The 19241-nt window shown below is 40.8% G+C and overlaps 1 protein-coding gene across 8 annotated transcripts in view; it reads left to right on the forward strand.

The window, feature by feature from the left end:
* The window catches only part of KLF12 (KLF transcription factor 12), a 246896-nt gene that overhangs the window by 97729 nt on the left and 129926 nt on the right, over positions 1–19241 (forward strand). For all 8 annotated transcript variants that reach the window (XM_055803101.1, XM_055803102.1, XM_055803103.1 and 5 more), the window contains one exon: positions 610–699. In XM_055803101.1, the coding sequence (XP_055659076.1) occupies positions 610–699 (90 nt within the window). The remainder of the gene's footprint in view (positions 1–609; positions 700–19241) is intronic.

The following is a 19241-nucleotide window of genomic DNA, read 5'->3' on the forward strand; positions in this document are numbered from 1 at the left end:
CAAGTTTTTAACATGCTTTTTTATTTCTTTTGTGTCAGGTGAGTGTGTGGAGTTTTTCATTGACAAATGCTGATAACTTTACAAGACAATGAATCATGAAATCTGAGGAGTTGTTGATGTGTCTTAATTTATGGGGTGGGTGTGTACAGGCCTTCACTGTAACTTGTCTGAATTGAAGCATATGCATTCTCTAGGCAATGCAGAAGTACAAATGTTTTGATTGAAATCAAATCTACCTAAGTATACTGCCAAAAACCTGAAGCTATTTGACAACACTGCTTTCCTTCCCATTTCTGAAGCAAGGAATTTATATACTTGCACCTGCATGATTAATTTCAAATTAAAAGTAGTAATTGGAGATGATTTTCACTTGTTGCTTACAAAGATTTAGTTATCTTTTAAGGATAACTGAAAGTATAATTTACTATTTTAACAGAAGTAGTAACTTGGCAGCTACTCCTTAAAATTAATATTAATATCTTCACTAACTTCATTTCCGCTAAAAGCAACCAACTTCTACAATATCATGGAACTGAACCAGTGAATTAAACCAAGTGTTTTTAATCTATTTATTTATTTTTAAATTAACCTTGTTTGTTTTTTTCTTAGGACGTCAGCGCCTTTGAGAACAGAATGTTAATGCTTGATGGGATGCCGGCAGTCAGAGTCAAAACAGAGCTGCTGGAATCTGAGCAAGGGGTAAGCAGAGGTTTTTGTACAGCCTCACTCTGCAATGCTCCGGTGACCCTTCCTGAGCTTCTCAGTGTCTAGCTGTCCCTCCTGTTATATTGTCATTTTCTTTTCTGTTTGGTGTGGGTTTTTTTTCTTGTTGGTTTTTTTTTTTTTTTTTTTTATTCTACCATTTTTGAGCTCATTTTATTGGGAGACATATCGGTGAGATCTAGTCTCATCAGCTGGAAGCACAAAACAAAACTCTGCAGAGAAGACTTACTGAAATTATCAGGGATAGCCGAGATGCTGTTGGTGTAAATTCATGATTATAAAAGGAGGTTCAATTTTAAAAAATGGGAAAGAATAATGGATTATGGTAAAGAAGCCAAATTCATATGTCTGAGAAACCTATACATATATTTGCTATTTTGCCTTCTTGGGTTATCTGCCTTACTGTGGTTGTTTCATCCTTTATATGCTTGTCCTACTCCATTTTCTGTTTGTGCACACCTGCTCTCATTTTGGTGGAATACACTTGTTTTCATTATGCTAAGAGGCCTAGAAGCTTCAGATGATTAAAGCTGGTATGTTGACTGCTGAATGGAGTACAGAGATAATGAATAGGATTTTGAATTTTTTGCAGAACAAGTGTTTGACACTGGCGTTGGTAGATTTTAGGCAAATTGAGGACCATGTTTTTGGACATACTAAGTGTGTATTCCTACATATATGGTAATAATTACGTCAGGGATTGTAGGTTATTATAAGGGCATCTGTATTTAATGGATTTTATGTTATCACAAATCTTTGTTTCTTTGTGTGCATCTTACATTATCCCAAAGAATCCAAGCTACCTTACTGCTCTGAAGACAGGTGCCTTCAACAGAGAGCATTATAGAACCAGCAATGCCATTGCCGTGTAGGGATGGGCTTTTGCCTCCTTCTGTTTGTTGGCTTTTTTCCTTCCTGCTATTTTCTCAATTATTTAATTGAGAATTTAAATGATATGGAGGAGAGGGAATTAACTTGCAGGATGACTTAATTTGGAAGACTTGCAAAGAGATAACAGTTATTCAGGACGTTTCTGAGGCTTTATGTTTGAGAGAAAACAAACTTGACATTTAATGGAGTTCTTGCACATCTCTCTGCCTTCTGGAGAACAAGTACCCTCAGAAAATACTCCAGTACAGTGTAGTTTGAGGGAACATAAAAGCTGGACTACCGTACAAGCCATGATGGTGAAAAGACAGATCCATTAGAGGTAATTTTTAATACCTTCTGAATGCTTTGCATTATGTCTCTGTATATAACACAAACCTTGTTTATATTGTTCAGAAGACAAATACTTTATTGGTATTTGCCTTTGTCTTGTTTAAAATAAATTCTATGTGTGATGCATATTACTGAGTCCTTTATGAAGAATATTTCCTTTAGCAAAGTGTCATTTGATTCTGGAAGACGTATTTGGTGTCTTAGGAATTGGAAGGAAATGAACAATTTATATAGTTTTTTTTAATTTCCTTAGGGTTTCTTTAATAAAGTTTTACAGACTTCTGTGTAAGCAGAAAATGACGTTATCTTTTTGTGTTCCAGTGACTGAGCTGTTGGACAAAGAGCTCTGTTTGATTTGGGATTTTATGTGCTTTGGTACTAATTAAGTAGTGTCTGGTCAAGAGTCTATAGTACCTTTATGACTCTTGATTAGGGAATCAATCAATAAATACAAAATGAATTCTCCAGTTCACTAACAGGGGAGCTAGCCATTAGGAAGGCAGTTTTCCAGTAAACAGCTTAAACTCTAAAGAGAAAGGTGGTTGAAACAGATGTTTAGCATGTGCTTCAGAGACTTATTTTGAATATGTAGATGTTTGTAGATATAACAGGGACAAGTGTTTGAAGGATGTAATTACTGAAAACAGCACGTGAATTTGTTTGGGAAGGTGAATATCATAACTGGGAAGCATGGAGTGGGAACTGAAGTAGTATGAATTTGAAATTGGGATGTCTGTTCTTGTTGTTACATAGAGTCCCTAGAGTTGCACCTTCATCACAGCGAATGCGTATACAGGGACATGTGATTTCTCCTTTGAAAATTAGCTGACTAAGACAGCATTTTGATCTTCTGAAGACAGTGGCCAGACTTTCATCTCTTAGGATGCTGAACACCAGACGAGACTAGGTAAACTTCTCTGAAACCTGTAGGAAGGCAGTTGGGTTTTTTTTGCTGTTCCTGCTTGGTATCTGCATTTGGCTCTAGGTTTGCTGCAAGGACAAAAGTGAGACATGGTTCGACGGTTATGAGAAGGAAGTTTCATGAGTGGTTAGGGGATCCAGAAGGCTGTGTGAGCAGTGGAGGTGTGAAACCAACACAGTCTGGAGCACCAGTGGCCCTCAACCAGGATGATGAGCACTGAGTGATCAGACAGACCAGAGAGCATTGAGTTGCCCATGCCTTGCTAATGAGGCTCTGGAGGAGCTGGGATAATGCCATCTGATATTTTGTCTGAGAAGGGCTATGGAACCACTGTCTCCTGTTCAAGTCTGTGCCCATACCACAAATAAATGAACCTCACACAGCTATGCTAGTAGTTACCCGCTGTCCTTGTGAAAGCATGCGCCTAAACTTTGTAATCTGAATTTATCTAGCATCAGCCTCCAGCCCTTTCCAGTGGCAACAGAAAAAATTCCTTCATGGTGCTGTGTGATGGTCTCGCTTAGCCCTTTTGGGGCCGGGCCATACAATGTGTGATGAAATAAGGAGGATTGATCCTTAGGTTGCTGTTGCAGTGTGGGAGGCTGCTACATGTGATAGCTAAGGAGGTTGGTCTTGGCGGCTCCTCTTTGTTAGTGGTGATGGGTGTTTACAAGGCAATTACTGCAAAACTTTATTGAAATGAAAATTAAGGTAATAGTGGGTTCCAAAGGTATGTGTCTCCTCCTTGTAGGGATATTGAATGCTTTCCTGCAGGACATGTAAATGTCAGCCAGAAAAGGTGTTTTCTCAGTACTCATACCTTGATTAGCTGTCCCTTGTGGTTCATGACCTCCAAGGAAGGTTCATAGAAAGGACCTTGCTGGGGAATGTGGATATTGTTTGGCCATGTGTGCATGCGGTGCTGTGTGGGAAATCCAGCCAGTCCTCCCCACTGTCCTGATTCTTGCAGTGTTGGCCTGATCAGAGAGCAGCCAGTAGAGGAGAGTCTAATCGCACCCTGGGCAGTTGTTGCCTGGAGGCAAGTGTGTGTGCTTGGAGGGACTGCAGGCTGGTGCTGGGTCAAATCCCTTTTGGGTGCTGGTGTGCCTCATTGCCTTTGCAGTCCTGGGGTGTCCTGTGCATTACTGCTGTAATGTGAGGCAAAGGTATGGAGATTTTCTTAGGAGTCACTTGGTGCCAGCGCTGGATTACTGGCAAAGAGCTGGGGCCAGAAGGAAACCCTGTGATTCTGAGTTTGGCTCCAAGGCCACAAGGAGATGAGCAAAATGCTAACATCCCTACCTTGGGAATTGTTGTTATGATGTTATGTGTACAGTGCTGGCTTGGTGGATTGCCTCAGCAGATGATGTGATCACAGCATTTGAGTCCTTTTTTACTCCAAGGTTTCAATTTATTTCATAATTCAATGAGTTTAATGATCAAACAGTATGTGTTATTCCGAGGTCTTTATTAAAACCCTTTTTTTGAAATTCATGTGTCTCCTTATAGTTTGTGAACTGGTAACCCACCAACCTATTGACTCTAGCAGTAGAAAATACCACCGCTTTGCAACATTGATAATGTGAACAATGATCACTGCATTAACTTGACAATACAGAAATACAAAGCTCAGAAGAAAGCAACATTCTTCTTCCTTTCACATTTACTCCACCAAAATGGATACATAATAGGAGGAAAAAAAGAAGAAGAGGAAAAAAAGTTTTTATACAAACAGCACCAACTTATAACCTTAAGCTGGTTCGTCACTTACCTTTTGTGGCATACGGCTACAGTGAAGTAGGCACTATTTGACCATGTGCATTTAATTAATCAGAAAGTCATCTTCACTGTGCTGCTCTGGGTCTTTATCAGGTATTGTGTCTTGACTACATAGGGTAGTGGTGGTAGAAGTCACTCATGATGTAGATGACAACCAGGACAAAGCAAATCATCAAGCTGAGACTAGCATTTTCTGCTATATACGGATACCAAACCAGACAAAAATTTCATTATATTCCTGTGTTGCTTTTGGTTTTCCTATTAGAGTCCTCATGCTTTTTGCAGGAGACGTTCTTCTCTGCCATATGTGCATGACTTCCAGGATCTTTAACTTTCTTGTTAGAAGATATTTTGGTTTGTTTCCTGATTCATCTGTGTCCTGCACTGTGTTTGGGTGCTCTGTGTCCAAACCTGCACTGATACGTCTGAAGAGCTTTTAAGAAATACTCTTAAATAGCATCTCAGTCCTTACACTGTGGAGGTCTTACATATCTAGAGCAAGCAAAGACGGATTTTAAATGCAGTGCAGCAGAAGGAATAAGCAAATGAGGAAAGTGAAGTCCAGCTGAAATATTAGGGTAGCCCTGGGTGAATGAAGCTGTGCAAGGTACTCCCACTGCAAACCAGTCCAGTCTGTAGCTGAGGCCAAAAGGAAATTTGAGCTGATGCCTTGTTTCAGCTGTGCTCCACGCAGCGGTGCCTTCAACCCTGTGACTAGAGGACAGATGGGCAGGACTCGGGGGCTACAGACTGCATGCATGCAGTGAAGACAAACCTTTAGCAACCCGGGTTTAAAAGACACTGAGTTCAAGCTAGATGATTGTGGGAGAATGGGATTTAGGCAGCCCATAAGGGAGACACGCCGCATGAGGGAGATAGGTTACTAGGCAAATTTGAAACAAAGATGTATTTACAAGGGAAATGGATTTTCTCTTAGCTTTGGAAAAAGTTAAAACAGTTCTGCTTTGTTTTATTGTCACCAATTTAGAATAGTTTAATGATTTTTAGAAGACCATCAGCATTAGCAAGAACAGATGCTTATTTTTCCAGTGAACTACTGTCCTTAATTTTGCACAGGAGATTTAATGCAGACTATTGTTTGAGACTTCAAGAAGACACAGTGCTGCTTTAATGACTTTATCACAAATGAAAAAAAAGACATTACATGTAAGATATCACATTGCCCTTTAACAAGGCTTCGTTATTATCTCCCCTACTGTGGAACAGGAGCTGGCATTACTAATAAATTGGTAGAATTACTTTAGAAATGTGAATTTGCTTATCATTTAATATCCTCCAGTGACCTACAGCTTTAGATCTTTTGGTCTGCAGTAAAATCTTTCTGTGTCAGGAACGAGCTTCAGAGGAGGATGTGAAGAAGGTGGTCCCTCCCTGTGCAGGTGAAGGTGGGTTGCTTCAGCACGAAAAAAAACATTCATTCTTCGGCTGTGCCAAAAACTATTTTGAAAAGTATTACTTCTCATTGTAAAAGTGTACAGAGGCTGGATTAATTTAGATGGCAATACAGACTGGGCAGTGAATTTGTTAGCTGATTGATGCTATCAAGAAGTTAGGATGGATAATGCTGACTGGCTTCAGTGTGAAGTATGAAAGTCATGCTGGTCATTTCAGAATGTGGCCCAGTTGCTAAAAACTGGTAAAAAAAAGTGTCTGACTTAGACACATGATGTTACACTTTCTTAAGTATTTGCAGAGTTTGACCATAAGCTTTTGCTAAAAGGAGATATAAATATGGGGCTTGTTTCCAACTATTAATCTTCAAATACAGAGAATAATGAACCTCTAATTTTTATCAGCCTTTTTGTTTCCAGTTCTAAAGTCTCATCTAGTCCTATGCCTGCATTTTGTCCCATCAAATCATTATTTGAAGATTATATATCTTATTCTGAACTCACCTCCTAATTGTACTTGATTCATCTCCATTCTCATGCCTTATCATGGCTGAGTTATGAAAAGTGACTAAAATGGCAAAACCCTTTAGCAAGCCAGTATTGTTCTGTGTCTTTTGTCTCCAGCCAAATTATCTCGAGTCTGAAGAATACAATCTATGCTTATGTTATTATATACATGAACATGTTCTACCCCAGCCTGACTAATAGTGACAGAAATGTATTTTATTTTCAAGGATTTCTAAAAATACCTATGGAAATACAGTTGAGAGTAGTCTCAATAACAAACCTTGCTCCTTAACTGTACGAGGAACTGTTTTGTGTTGATTCATTCAGCTTGTGTAAATTTTTTGTATTATCAGAAGAAAGAGCACTTCTGGTATTTGCTGTTGTAATTTATGAATCTCTGCTTCATTCAAATGTTTTTTTTTCTGAATTACTTAATCTTTAGCATGACTTATTGGGGAAACAAACAACATATGGACAATGCACATGTATCAAATCTCTTCTGCAAATAAACTATCGCTGCCTAACTTTCTGTTGGGTTTTTTCACCTTGCAGTACATCGTACTCGAGGAGTGTTACTGAGGTGTTAGAAATACAGCTGATATGATTCAGTAGTTACTTTATAGTGCCATAAATACATGATGTTCTTCAGAAAGAGATAAAGATCTGGTCCCAAAGACCAGCAAGGTTGTAACTCACAGGGCATGATCCAAAGCTATGTGAGACATCCCTAAGGAGATATGGCTGTAGACTCCAAGCACAGCTGAAGGATATGCTTGCAATCCAGAAGGGTGAAAGACACATCCCAGAAGGGTGCAGCACAGCATTAGTTGGATTAATTACGCCAAGTGAAGCTGATAATGTAATAAGCTTAATAAGAAGTGGGTGCTGTTTCATGTTAAGTGGAAGCTTGCATGATGAATAAAAAGTAGCTTTAACCTGGCATTCCTGCTGTATCCATTGCCAGTGACTGACGTTGAGGAGAGTTGTATCAACTGATCACTGATCCGAGAAAACCCAGCATATCCTGCAGTTACACTGTTAGGAAATTATTTCCTCTATCCTATGGAGAGGGGAGGGGTGGGAAGAAGATAATGGGTGCTGCTTTTGACAAGGGCCTTTGGTTAGAACTGATTAACTATATCTGAAACTGCATCCTGAGACAATTTCACTGCTCTCGGATCCAAACTACTGCCTTTCAGTATGTCTTTGCACTGCTGCCTTGTGAAATACTATTTACAGTGTTGCATGCATTCCTTACTTTTTTTGAAGTCAGGCCTTGTATAGAATAGAGAGGTAAGGGGGTTTTGCACCATGGTTGTGGGTGTGGTTGGTTTATTTGGGATTTTCTTCCCCAGGGATCAGGCCCAAAAGTGCAATAGAAAGGTAAGAGATTTAAGACTAATAGGAAACAATAGCTTAACCAGCTCAGTCAGTACACACACTGTCACGTTTGCCAGGCAGTCTTTTTGCCAAGTTAACTGAGTTTACAGATAGAAAATGCAGGTGGGGTTGTGAGATGTATGATGCTGTCTGGAATTCTCACTAAGAGAAGGATCCCAGATCCTCTGAGACTTAATTTACTGACCACTTTCTGCCATCGCTTTCCTTTCCTAGGCAGTTAAGTTGGCTGTTACAGAGCACTGCAGGAAATGTATTCCTTACTCTGTCTGGTATCGTTTGTTGTATGCATGATGGGAACAGGGAGATTTTCAGTTGTGGGCGAGGACATCATTGCACTAGGCACTATACAAATAAAGGGCGGTCCCTGGACATCTTGGTTTAATTAATCAGAAGTTGTGTTTAGACACTGTTTTAATGGGCATCTTCAGATAATAATGATCGTGCATATTATGAATGCAGTAGCAAGTCTAAAAGGAGTGAATCAGAATAATACCTCTGCTCCAAACAGCTTGTGTTTAGCTAACAGTGCCATGCCAGAAAGAGGTTTCCCATATCCATAATGATACAAGGGCAGCAAGAAGATGATTTCACAAATTAGATTTTATGAGGATGTATTTTGTAGAGGAGAAGGATAGTATTTTATCTGCAAGAGTGGAAAGAATTTCAAAGAGAATGTTTAATATTACCCAGAAATTAGCATAATTTAATATTGTTACAGTTCTGTAGAAAAATTGTAGTTACACAGTATATCATATGTTAAATATATGCATTTATAACAGTTTTGTATGTTTATATGGACTGAAAAAATAATGTTGGTTTTGGGAGAAGGAAAGTCAACCCTTTGATTTGAGCATAGTGCTGAAGTGCATCGTGAGATTATAGTTTAGTTGCCTTCTATCCCCAGTCAATTATTTTGTGAGCTCACCTTGAAGCCAGTCTGCTTTTTTGATGATGTATGACCTCTCAGCTTGCTCTGCCACCAGAGCTTAGGATGGGAATCTCATGGAAGATTTATGCAGCTGAGAAATTCTAGCCATAAAAACCAAGCATGGTACATACAAGCTGTATATCTGTAGGTTATCCACAGTTTATTTTTAAAATTGTTTATTTCATGGAGATGTGAAAGGTTAACATTTCCTTTACTGCATTAAAAAAAATAGTTGAAAATGTTAAAAATATGTGTAAGAAAAATTTTCAACCATCCAAATATCTACACTGGCATCATTCCTCCTGATAACTCCAGTTCCAATGACTCTGTGTGTGTGTTCCATGTTCTGTTTCTTTGGGAAATCCAGTATCCACAGCTTAACTGTAATTTTGATCTAGGTTGCAATCCTAATTGAGGAACCAGTGAGGTATGGATTTTTGCTCTTTGCATTGTTCTAGAAAGGTGTTGGCACCATAGTCGTGGGAGCGCAAGGCATGCCATGTATTGGCTGGTATACAGCACTGTAGTCTAAAATCCTGTTGCATTTCTGCACTGAAACTCAACACAGGTCTATGCTGTTTCGTGTCACAGTGCAATGCAATTGTAAGATACAGTAATGTGAGTTTTAGACTTCATGCAAAATGATTATTGGCATCTAAAAAGCAGTTACTCCTCTGATGTGGTGACTTGCCTAGCAGGGCACCTGGAGTTTAATTCAGGTTGCAACTGCAGTGAAATTCAGTAGGTTCCAAGCAAACATAGTCCCTCTGTACCTGTGGACAGACCGATGAAGGTGAGCTAGGTAACCCCAATTTTATTAACAAGAAAGCTACCGTGACTTGCCTCACATTTACCTCCGCGTGTGATTTTGTATATAGATGGGTACTGCAGACTTGATGATGCATGGTAACTTCTTCATAGTTTGGAGTTCCTTATTTAAAATGTTTTCCATCGAAAACTCAGTGAAATAATTGTGAATCATGAAATCTTTAACTTTTTTCCTAGCAAAATAATTTAACGGTTACATCTTGTTCTACTCACTGGTGAGTTTAATGGATTTTTGTTTCATTTTTAATGCTCATTAGAGTAGTCAGTTCATTATGACAGTCTGTATTTTGTTCAACAGGGCAAGTTGGTATGTTCTAAATGGGAGAGTAATTAAAATGACTGGGCTCTTGTCCTTTCCCGTTGTTTTGGCTCAGGGTGAAGTGAAATCTTCCTATATTCCTGGTTCTTACTTGGATAATTGCTATACTTCATTTCTTTAAGGGCACTGAGATACTTGAAGTGTGAGGTATTGTGTAAGTGTGCATTGTTGTTACATTTTTATTATATACTGGCTAGCTTAAGAAAAATAAGCATAAGCCAATGTAACTCAGTAATTTACAGTATCAAGAACGCTTTAGAAGCATGATACAAATGCCACTATGTTATGATAGTAACAAAATTATTTTAACCTTTGTTGTTTGTTATGAGAAGGGATTACTTCTGGGTTTCACTTGTTTGTTGATGTTCTCTTAACTCTTCTATTTGAGCTTGCCTTATAAATAGTCTTTTAATGTATATTTTACTCTTGTTCCATATCCTGCTGGGAAGTACTGAAAGAGCTATATATTTTTTAGAATTATTGGCTTTTTTCCTTATTTCTTCCTTATTTCTCCCTGTGGAGATGAGTCTTTACATAAATTACTTTAAGGATCCTGTTTTCTTCATTTTTTTATTTTCTTTTTTTTTTTTTAAATTCTCATTCTAAACCCACCTACTCCCTTTTGTTTCATGCTGGAAGGATAAGTGTTTAATAAACTGTTATTTAGGGGGCATCTGCTTTCACAGACATCCTTTTACAAATGCTGTTATTGCTTGGTTGCATTGCTTAAACAGCAGAAAATCGTAGGAACCACAGGCAGAAAAGCTGGTGAAGGGTGGTGTTCGTCCTCCCCTGCCTGAACAGGTCGCTGCCCATGCCTGCTGTTGCCCAAGGATGGAGCCCAGGCAGATGAGGATGGTGAGACCTGTGGCAGCTCCACATGCGCCACCCCTGCGATGGAGCCCCAACTCATTGGGGTGGGCATGAAGCAAGGGGCTGGTGGAGGAGCAGAGGTGTTGGTGGTGTAGTGGAGGGAGGACAGCAGTTCTTCCCAAGAGAGGCTTGCTCACAGAAAGGCTCATTTCAGATCTGCCTCCCCAGCCCTGTCTCCTCCAAATGCCTCCACTCCCCTTGTTCCTCGGGGGCACACCAGCCATGTGGATGCCACGTGTATCCCACCTCCTTAGGCTGCTCTGGAGGCTTTTGTATCCCATTTTCTAATTTTATAATTTATACTTTAGATCAATATTGATACTGAGGCACTGAGTTTGGCTTTGATCTTCATCTGTGATGGTGTGTATGAAGCTTACATCATTGCAGTAGGTCAGTTACTGGAATTTCTTTAGCAGTCATGTCATTTTGTTCTTGGAAGACGGAAGCATCACCCTCTCCTGTCTGAGTTACAGATATGCTCAATTATGCTTTTAATACCATAGGTGCCCTTCCATGACATTTCCCACTTTCTGTGATAGTTTCTTGCAAGATAAATGGTTTGGATACAGCCTGGTCATATTCTGGCTTGGTAGTTGTCAAGTACTGGGCGCTTTGTGGCTCTGAATGTTTTCTTGTCCCCTTTGCTGGATTTCTGTGGTGGTTTTGCTCTTTCAATATTGAACAGCTGTTTGTGAACAGAAGAGTGTAAAGTGATAAAAGATCAATTGTGGGCTTCATTTTGCACTGTGAAACAGGGAATTCTTGGTGAAGAGGGACAACTCTTGACTGAAGAAGGAAAGGTAGAATTGCATACCATTAGGAATAACATATGTTTCACCCTGGGTGAATCCATGCTGACTGCTCCCAGTCACATTCTCCTCCTTCAGAGTGCCCAGAACTCTGTTCCTAGGCGACTCACTCTGACTTCTTCCACGGACCAAAGGGACGCTGACTGGTCTATAGTGCCCCCAGATCACCGTTCTGGGTTCCTCTGAAGAGGAGTGCACCATTTCCTTTCTTCTGGTCATCAGGGATCTCCCATGGCCTCTAGCACCTTTCAAGCATCGTAGCGAAGGGTGCTGCAAGGACATCGGCCAGCTATCTCAGCACCCATGAATGCAGCCAGGTGGGTCCATGGGCATGTTTGGGTTGAGTCCTCTCAGGTAATCCCTGGGACTTGGTCCTCAGTCATGACTGGTGGTTCTTCACCTGGAACTCTGTCTCCAAGCATGAAGGCAGTTGCAGAGAAGGCAGCAGAGTACCTCAGCCTTGTCTGTGTTCACTGTCAATAACCGACGCACCCCATTCAGCCACCAACCCACATTTTCCTGGTCCTGCCTTTTACTGTTGACGTAGTGGTAGAAGTTCTTGTTGTTGCCTTTGCTATTCCGTGCAAGTCTGAACCCCAGCTGAGCTTTGGCTGTCCTGACGCTGCCCCTGTGTGCCTGCATGGTATTTCTGTGCTCATACCTGGTAGCCTTTCTGTGCTTGCTGCTCCTGCTATACTGCCTTTTTGTACTGGAGTGCTATCATGTGTTCTACATCTGCCAGACTGGTCTCCTGATACTTTTTGCTTTTCTGAGTAGTGGGACGCACTAGCCTTGCACTTTGGTGTTGTCTTTAGAGCTATTCCAGTTTTTATGTGCTCTTTGGCCCTTTTAGAGCTACTTCCCATGGGATCCCACTTAGGTTTCTGTATTTGAGGGTCTAGATCTCTGTTACTGTCTTTCTTTCCTCGCTCTCCTCAGGGTCTCAAATTCCATTACAGCAAAGGTACCACAGGTTACTACAGCTCCAGCTTGTTTTTCCTTCCACATAAACGGTGATTATTTTGTTTTTTGTCCATATGGGGCCTTATGAGAACACCAGAGTGACCCCAGTGGATCGGATGAAAGGTTCATCTTGCCCATACAACAGCAGCTCAGCACTTGCTTACAGAAAGCACAAGCAAAAGCAAGTATACATCAGCAATACTGTACACTCTCCAGTGTCTGTCAGCGTACAGACTGGGGACCATGTGAGCAGATACTGACCTTTAATATTGCATGATGTCACTGATCGCTGAGCTCCACGAAGGTTTTAGTGATAAACAGAGGTTTTGGTATTGGTTCTGACCTGTAAAACCTTAAACTGTCTTGCATCTGCCTATTGCCATCCTGAGACTACAGTAAGAGCTTAAGATGTAATGATGTAGATGGCAGTGGCAAAGAGAGCATTTCCTGTGATAGGCTCTTGATTTATTTTCCCATTAGTCATAGCAGAACAAAGTTGTGGATTTCTATCGAATCCAATGAGGTTTCTGGGGAGGGCAGAAGCTATGGTGTCGAGAACATTCTGACATGCAAAAGGTTTTTTTGTTCCTTTGGCTATTGGGTGTTGTGGAACAACGCTGTGTAATAATTTAATGGGACTATAAACCTTATGTTTAATAGGCTAGTTAGGACTTGTATACTAATACGCCGTTGTATTGTTGAATAAAAAGCAGATAAAGTACTAATGTCATTAATGGCTTTCAACAAAAACAAGTCCCCTGTGGAAGTAGTGGAGGTCTGGCCTGTGGTTTTTGTGGCAGAACGTTGCTCTGGGAGGCTTGTGTCTACTGTTAACTCTTCTGTGGTTGTGCCAGTTCAGATGTGCAGGGATGTGCTCTAAACCTGCAAAAGAGGAAGAAAAGCTAAAATACCTTAAATAGTTTTTCTCTCTAAATTCAGTTTATTTCACAGATCCAGGTTAGGGCTTGGGTATAAACTGATTAAAGTGTTAGATCTGCAACATACACAGTTCTGTGTGGTCTGCAAGTTAAAACATGCTGTGAAAACATAGCACAGAAAACATTACTGATTTTCATGATAGAAGACTTTCAAAATAGCAGACAGAATAGAAACCAAAACTATTCTGGTTGGCTTCCAAATAGTACTAATTTTTACAGAATAAACTAAAAAAAATCCAGAGTGAAAGTTAAGTGTTACTTCTGGTTTTGGAAAGCAGTTCACAGTTTGGCTCGTTGAAGCTCGAGTTTGTGTCCTTTGTTGCTGTATGTGTTAGTTTTCATGAATGAATTTAGGCTGAATGACTTGTCTGGAACATGAAATAGACTTCAATTTTTTTTTCCTGGATAACCATTCAGAGCATTGATGGGATAAAGTGGCAATTTAAGATAGCTATTAACATAAAATGAATATGCATGTAGTTAGTATTGAATGCATAAACATTAATTTATTCCTGGTTTAAAACTCAACAAATGCTTCTAGCCTACCTACCCAAGAGTACTCCTTGAGTTTCATCCCGCTTTCACTGCCTAGATTGTGACCTCATTGTTATCAGACAAGGATCAAATACTTGTGAAGGACTGAATAATAAAATAACTAGCTCATCTAGAAATTTGGTAGCTTTAAATGGATTGTGGAGAAATTATATTTTTATATAAAATAATAATGAATTAATATAAATTAATATTTGCAAGTTCCTGTCTGCAAAGCCCAAGTTAAAAAGAAACAAATGGTGCTTAAAATAAAGTAAAACCAAGTCATGTATGCAGGGTATGAAATACCTGCTCGACAGTGCATGCTGTGGGCTGCTTCTTGAAGGGTACTGAATATTCAGCATCCAGCAGAGAATGTAAATATTTGCTTAGTTTTGAAGAACAGGAGGAGTTATGTTACTTACTCATGGCACCGACTTGGGGCCAGGGTACCATGCAGGAACCTGAAACTATAAAACCTGCTACCATAATCCGTAGAACCATTCCGGTGTATTAAAGTCTTTAAGATAATTGTAGGAAAAGAACTAGATGAAATTTCCTTCCTCTTTAAAGCAAAGGCTTTGTTTTTGTTGGCTGTGAATGCTTGCTCTTAATTTTCTTTTAACTCCACTATTACACTAATCCACTTTCAATACAACCTACGACAAGATGGTTTTGTGAAGAAGTGGATTTTAAATATTCTTTATGGACTAATTTTATTCATATCAAATGGAGGGATGTTGTGAAGCGTGTATGAGACATGGTTTATTGTTGATTGTATACAGTGTTTTTTTCAGTACATTCCTTTATTCCATGCAAATGATTTCTAGAACCATATAATCTGTAGAAAGATAAATTTTTTTGTTGTTACCCAGTAGTTAATGGTGGGTGCAAATTACATCAGCAAATGTTGTAGTGCATGCTATGCTAAAACAATTTTCTGTTTAGAAATTTTGCATGTAGTATCATTAGATGGATTTGCCTTACTCATCTTAAAATAAGGGAAAAACTTTTTTCTCCCAAACAGTAATTTTTTTCATCTAGATGTGTGACACAGATCAGTAACTGAGCTCTGACCAGTTCTCCTGTATGTTTAGGAGTTTCTCTTTACACTGAGTGTCTGTTCCTGAACTGCAGCTCAGTCCCCAGCTCCCCTGCAGAATGTGTTCGCCAGAGGACAAGATGACTGTGCACACCTGTAGGTGCCAGATGCAATTTAATTGAAAGCTTGGATGAAGGAGTAGGATATGGATGGTAATGACATGAAAGGGTGAAGAGGGACCAGTGGTGCTCACAGTCCTCAGGAGCTGAGAGGAGGCATAGGGACAGAAATTCAGGGTGGGAATATGTTGCCATGCCAACCAAGTAATTTCTCTAACAGGAGTATTGGTAATGAAAAACTGCTGAGTGGGAATTTTAAGAGAAAAATCCACTCTTTGTAAAACTGAAAGGTTACATTTTTGATAATTGACCTTCGCCAACCCCCCACCCCGTGAAATCCTGTGCTGGCATCTCTGTGTTGGAGCTTCCTGTGATCCTGTACCAGTCTCTGCTGTGCCCGTCTGCTGACCTGGGAAGTGCCTGCCCACTGTGCAGTGGTGGGTGCCAGTGCCCAGCTCGCAGCCGCAGGCTGACGTGAGCCCTGCGGGGGTCATTCCTTGAGCAGCTGTGAAAGCCAGATGAAGGTTTCACAAGTCTTTCTTCCCTTCTCTTTTGTGCCTTCCCTTTAAATCACTGACTAGCATATTTACTTTTTTTCTTCTTTGTCTCTTGTAACACAGGGTGAAAATGCTGAGAATTTTGAACATGGGCATTTCTTAAAAATCTGTATTTCTAAACCCTGATTAGCCAGGTGGCCTTAAAGTTTGGTATGTGATATTTGTGTTTTGTCTTTAGCTCTGTGAAACCTTCAGACTTTAAAAAAGGAGGGGTGGAAAGTCAGTGAAGCTTTATCTGAAATGCTGAGGTTTTGTCTTGCTTATGCATTGCAGGAGGAATTAGCAATGCAAGGTATTTACCTCCAGTGCTCTTAAAGTAGTGTTCGGCTTGGACTGTGGGCTGTGTTCAGAGTGGTACTGCCACCCTTAGGGTTTGTGCACGTAGGGTATGAACTGTCTCTGGGATCAGAGGATCAGAAGCAGCCAAATGGTGTTGGTAGGGAGTATCTATGGATAAATCAGCCCCTGCTGAGTTCTGGGCTGCTGGATCTAAGCTGTTGCAGGGCCCTGGCGAGGCCATGTAGCTGTGCCATGTGCCACTGTGCCCCTGCCCTTATGCAGGTGGTTTCATAGAAATGTAGAATCATTTAGGTTGGAAAAGACCTTTGAGATCGTCAAGTCCATCCATTAACCCAAGACTGCCAAGTCCACCACTAAACCATGTCCCTAAGCACAGCATCGGTGCGTTTTTTAAACACCTCCAGGGATGGTGATCCCACCATTTCTCTGGGCAGCCTGTTCCAATTCTTGACCACCCTTTCAGTGAAGACATTTTTCCTAATATCCAACCCAAACCTCCCCTAGCATAACTTGAGGCCATTTCCTCTTGTCCTGTCAATAACAATTTATGTGGGAGAAGAGACCAACAACCACCTGCCTGCAGCCTCCTTTCAGGTAGTTGTAGAGAGCAATAAAATTCCCCTCTGAGTCTCCTCTTCTCCAGGCTAAACAACCCCAGTTCCCTCAGCCTTTCCTCATAAGACTTGTGCTCCAGACCCTTCACCAGCCTTGCTGTCCTTCTCTGGACACGCTCCAGCACCTCAACATCACTCCTGAAGTGTGGAGTCCAGAAACTGAACACAGTATTCGAGGCGCAGCCCCACAGTGCTGAGTCCAGGGAGACAAGCACTGCCCCATCCCTGCTGGCCACACTGTTTCTGACACAAGCCAGGATGCTGCTGGCCTTCTTGGCCACCTGGGCACACTGCTGGCTCATGTTCAGCCGGCTGTTGACCAACACCCCCAGGTCCTTTTCTGCTGGGCAGCTTCCCTACCACTCTTCCCCAAGCCTGTAAGTCTTGTACTCCTTTTGCTGCCTTCTTTTAATTCCCTGCTCGTTCTGTTGCTTCTCTTGCAGACACGCAAACCTCAGGGTAGCAACTTAACAAGATTCTTCCACCTGTCTGTGCTGATATCTTAAATGATGACCTCTGCTTTTTCTGGCAGGGTAAGGCATTGCTTTAGCAAACTGGCTGAACACAAGAGTGTGATGGCTTCTCTAGACTTAAGCTACAAGAAGCGCAAGATGAGTGCTCACTAGTCTTAACAAGATTTAATATTCCTTGTAGTAATAATCTTAACATTAGTTGCAGTGGAGGCTAGGTCAGGCACTGGAAAGGGTTGTCTCATTCCTTCATTCTTTCTACCCTGTCCCTTCCCCAACTCCTGAGCTGATGCTGGTACCCATGGGATCACTCAGTGGGCAGGTTTCTCTTGCCAGTCAAGCATAAAAGAAGCAAGGAAAAAGAAAATGGCAATAATTTTGGCTTTCTGGGGAGTCAAGCAAATGCCAAAGCAGACTCAGAACAGAAGGGGCTTGCAGGAAAGGGGAAGAGTGACAGTAAGTGCTTGGGTATGTGCTACCCTAACTCATAGGTCATGCTTTTAGTCGTGCTACATGGAGGAAATGTGGTTTAGGCTTTGCCATGCTGTTTGCAGGTGCTAAACAACTGAACAAGGCAGGCATCTTGAGTCCAGCAAAAGGTGGCTTAAGTGACATTACATGAAATAACAAAGCTGCGTGACTGCCTAGCCTGCCATGGTTAGGATGATACAGAGATTTCCTTGCAACCCTGTTTTTCTGATGGAATCTGCTGCTGGTTTTTTGTTGTTGGTTTTGGTTTTTTTTTTCCTTTTTTAAAAGTTTTTCTGAGCATGAGGGATTGCACATGCAAAAGAACCCGCAGTTTTCAAACGCTATGGAGAGCTATGCCTGAGGCTCATCCTTTATAGCACCTCTCTGCAGCCTGCACTGTTTCTGGTAATGGAGTACATCAACCTTTTGAGCCACACAAGGACTCACAGGATCAAGGCCTTTCTTTATGAGGGTGATGTATCTGCATGCTGGAAATCTTGGGAGCATGTCATGAAAAAAAAAAAAAAGGGGGGGGGGGGGGGAAAAGAGTGTAGTGGCACAGATCTGTGAAGATTTATTGCATCATTATCTCACATGAAACAATAAGATTGTCCTGGCATGACTGAGCAAAAACAATGGTGTGAGAGTATCATTATTTATTTTGACGCCCTGCTGATTGCCCCTAGAGATTTCCGAGAGCTAGGGCACCCTCAGTGAGGTCTTTTGTTTCATATAGTTTCAAAGATAGTAATTTCAAGGGGGGATGCTTGATCTGCATCATGTTTCTTTCTTCAGCATATTCCATAGATGGGATGTATTCATCTGTGAGTTAGTGAGACTCCATGAGTGGGAGCACTTGCTCCTCCTGGCTTCTGTTTGCTCCTATAAAACCTGACAGGAAAAAGCCCCTGAGCAGATGACTTGCAAGTTTACACTGAAGAAACATAAAGACCAATCTCTTCCCTTACAGACCTGGAGGAAAAACAAACTCCACACGATATATTCCAACTCTTCTGAGTGTAACGAACCACCAGTTATTGCTGTCTGCAGGAACAAGAGACTGCACAACTCCAGCTCAAGATACAACCCATGATATAATTCTGTTTGGTTTACAGTCACAGGATTATTTTTGAGGAAGCATTATTAATGAGTAATAATACAGTGTTAACATAATTTTAGTATGTATCCTAAGAAAGGAACTTGAAATTAATAAGCCCCCCATTTTTGTATGAGGAGCTGCATAACTTGGAAGTGATACACAAACATGAAATTGCAGTGTTTTAACTTGGATAGAGCCTGATGCTCATGGAATGGCTTAAAAATTAAGGTCATTAACTAACAGTGGGAGGTACTTGGTCAGATCAGCTTTTAAAAATCAGTGATCAATAGGGATATTATTATTGGTTGGACATTGCTACTGTTTCATACAGCATAAAGGTTTTGAAGCATTTGCAGCATCCAGGGTTTTTAATATGAGCTTCAGTGTGCATAAGACTGTTCCCATTTTGCATTCC

The sequence above is a fragment of the Falco peregrinus genome, chromosome 4 (genome assembly GCF_023634155.1).
Source record: "Falco peregrinus isolate bFalPer1 chromosome 4, bFalPer1.pri, whole genome shotgun sequence".
Taxonomy (NCBI): Eukaryota; Metazoa; Chordata; class Aves; order Falconiformes; family Falconidae; genus Falco; species Falco peregrinus.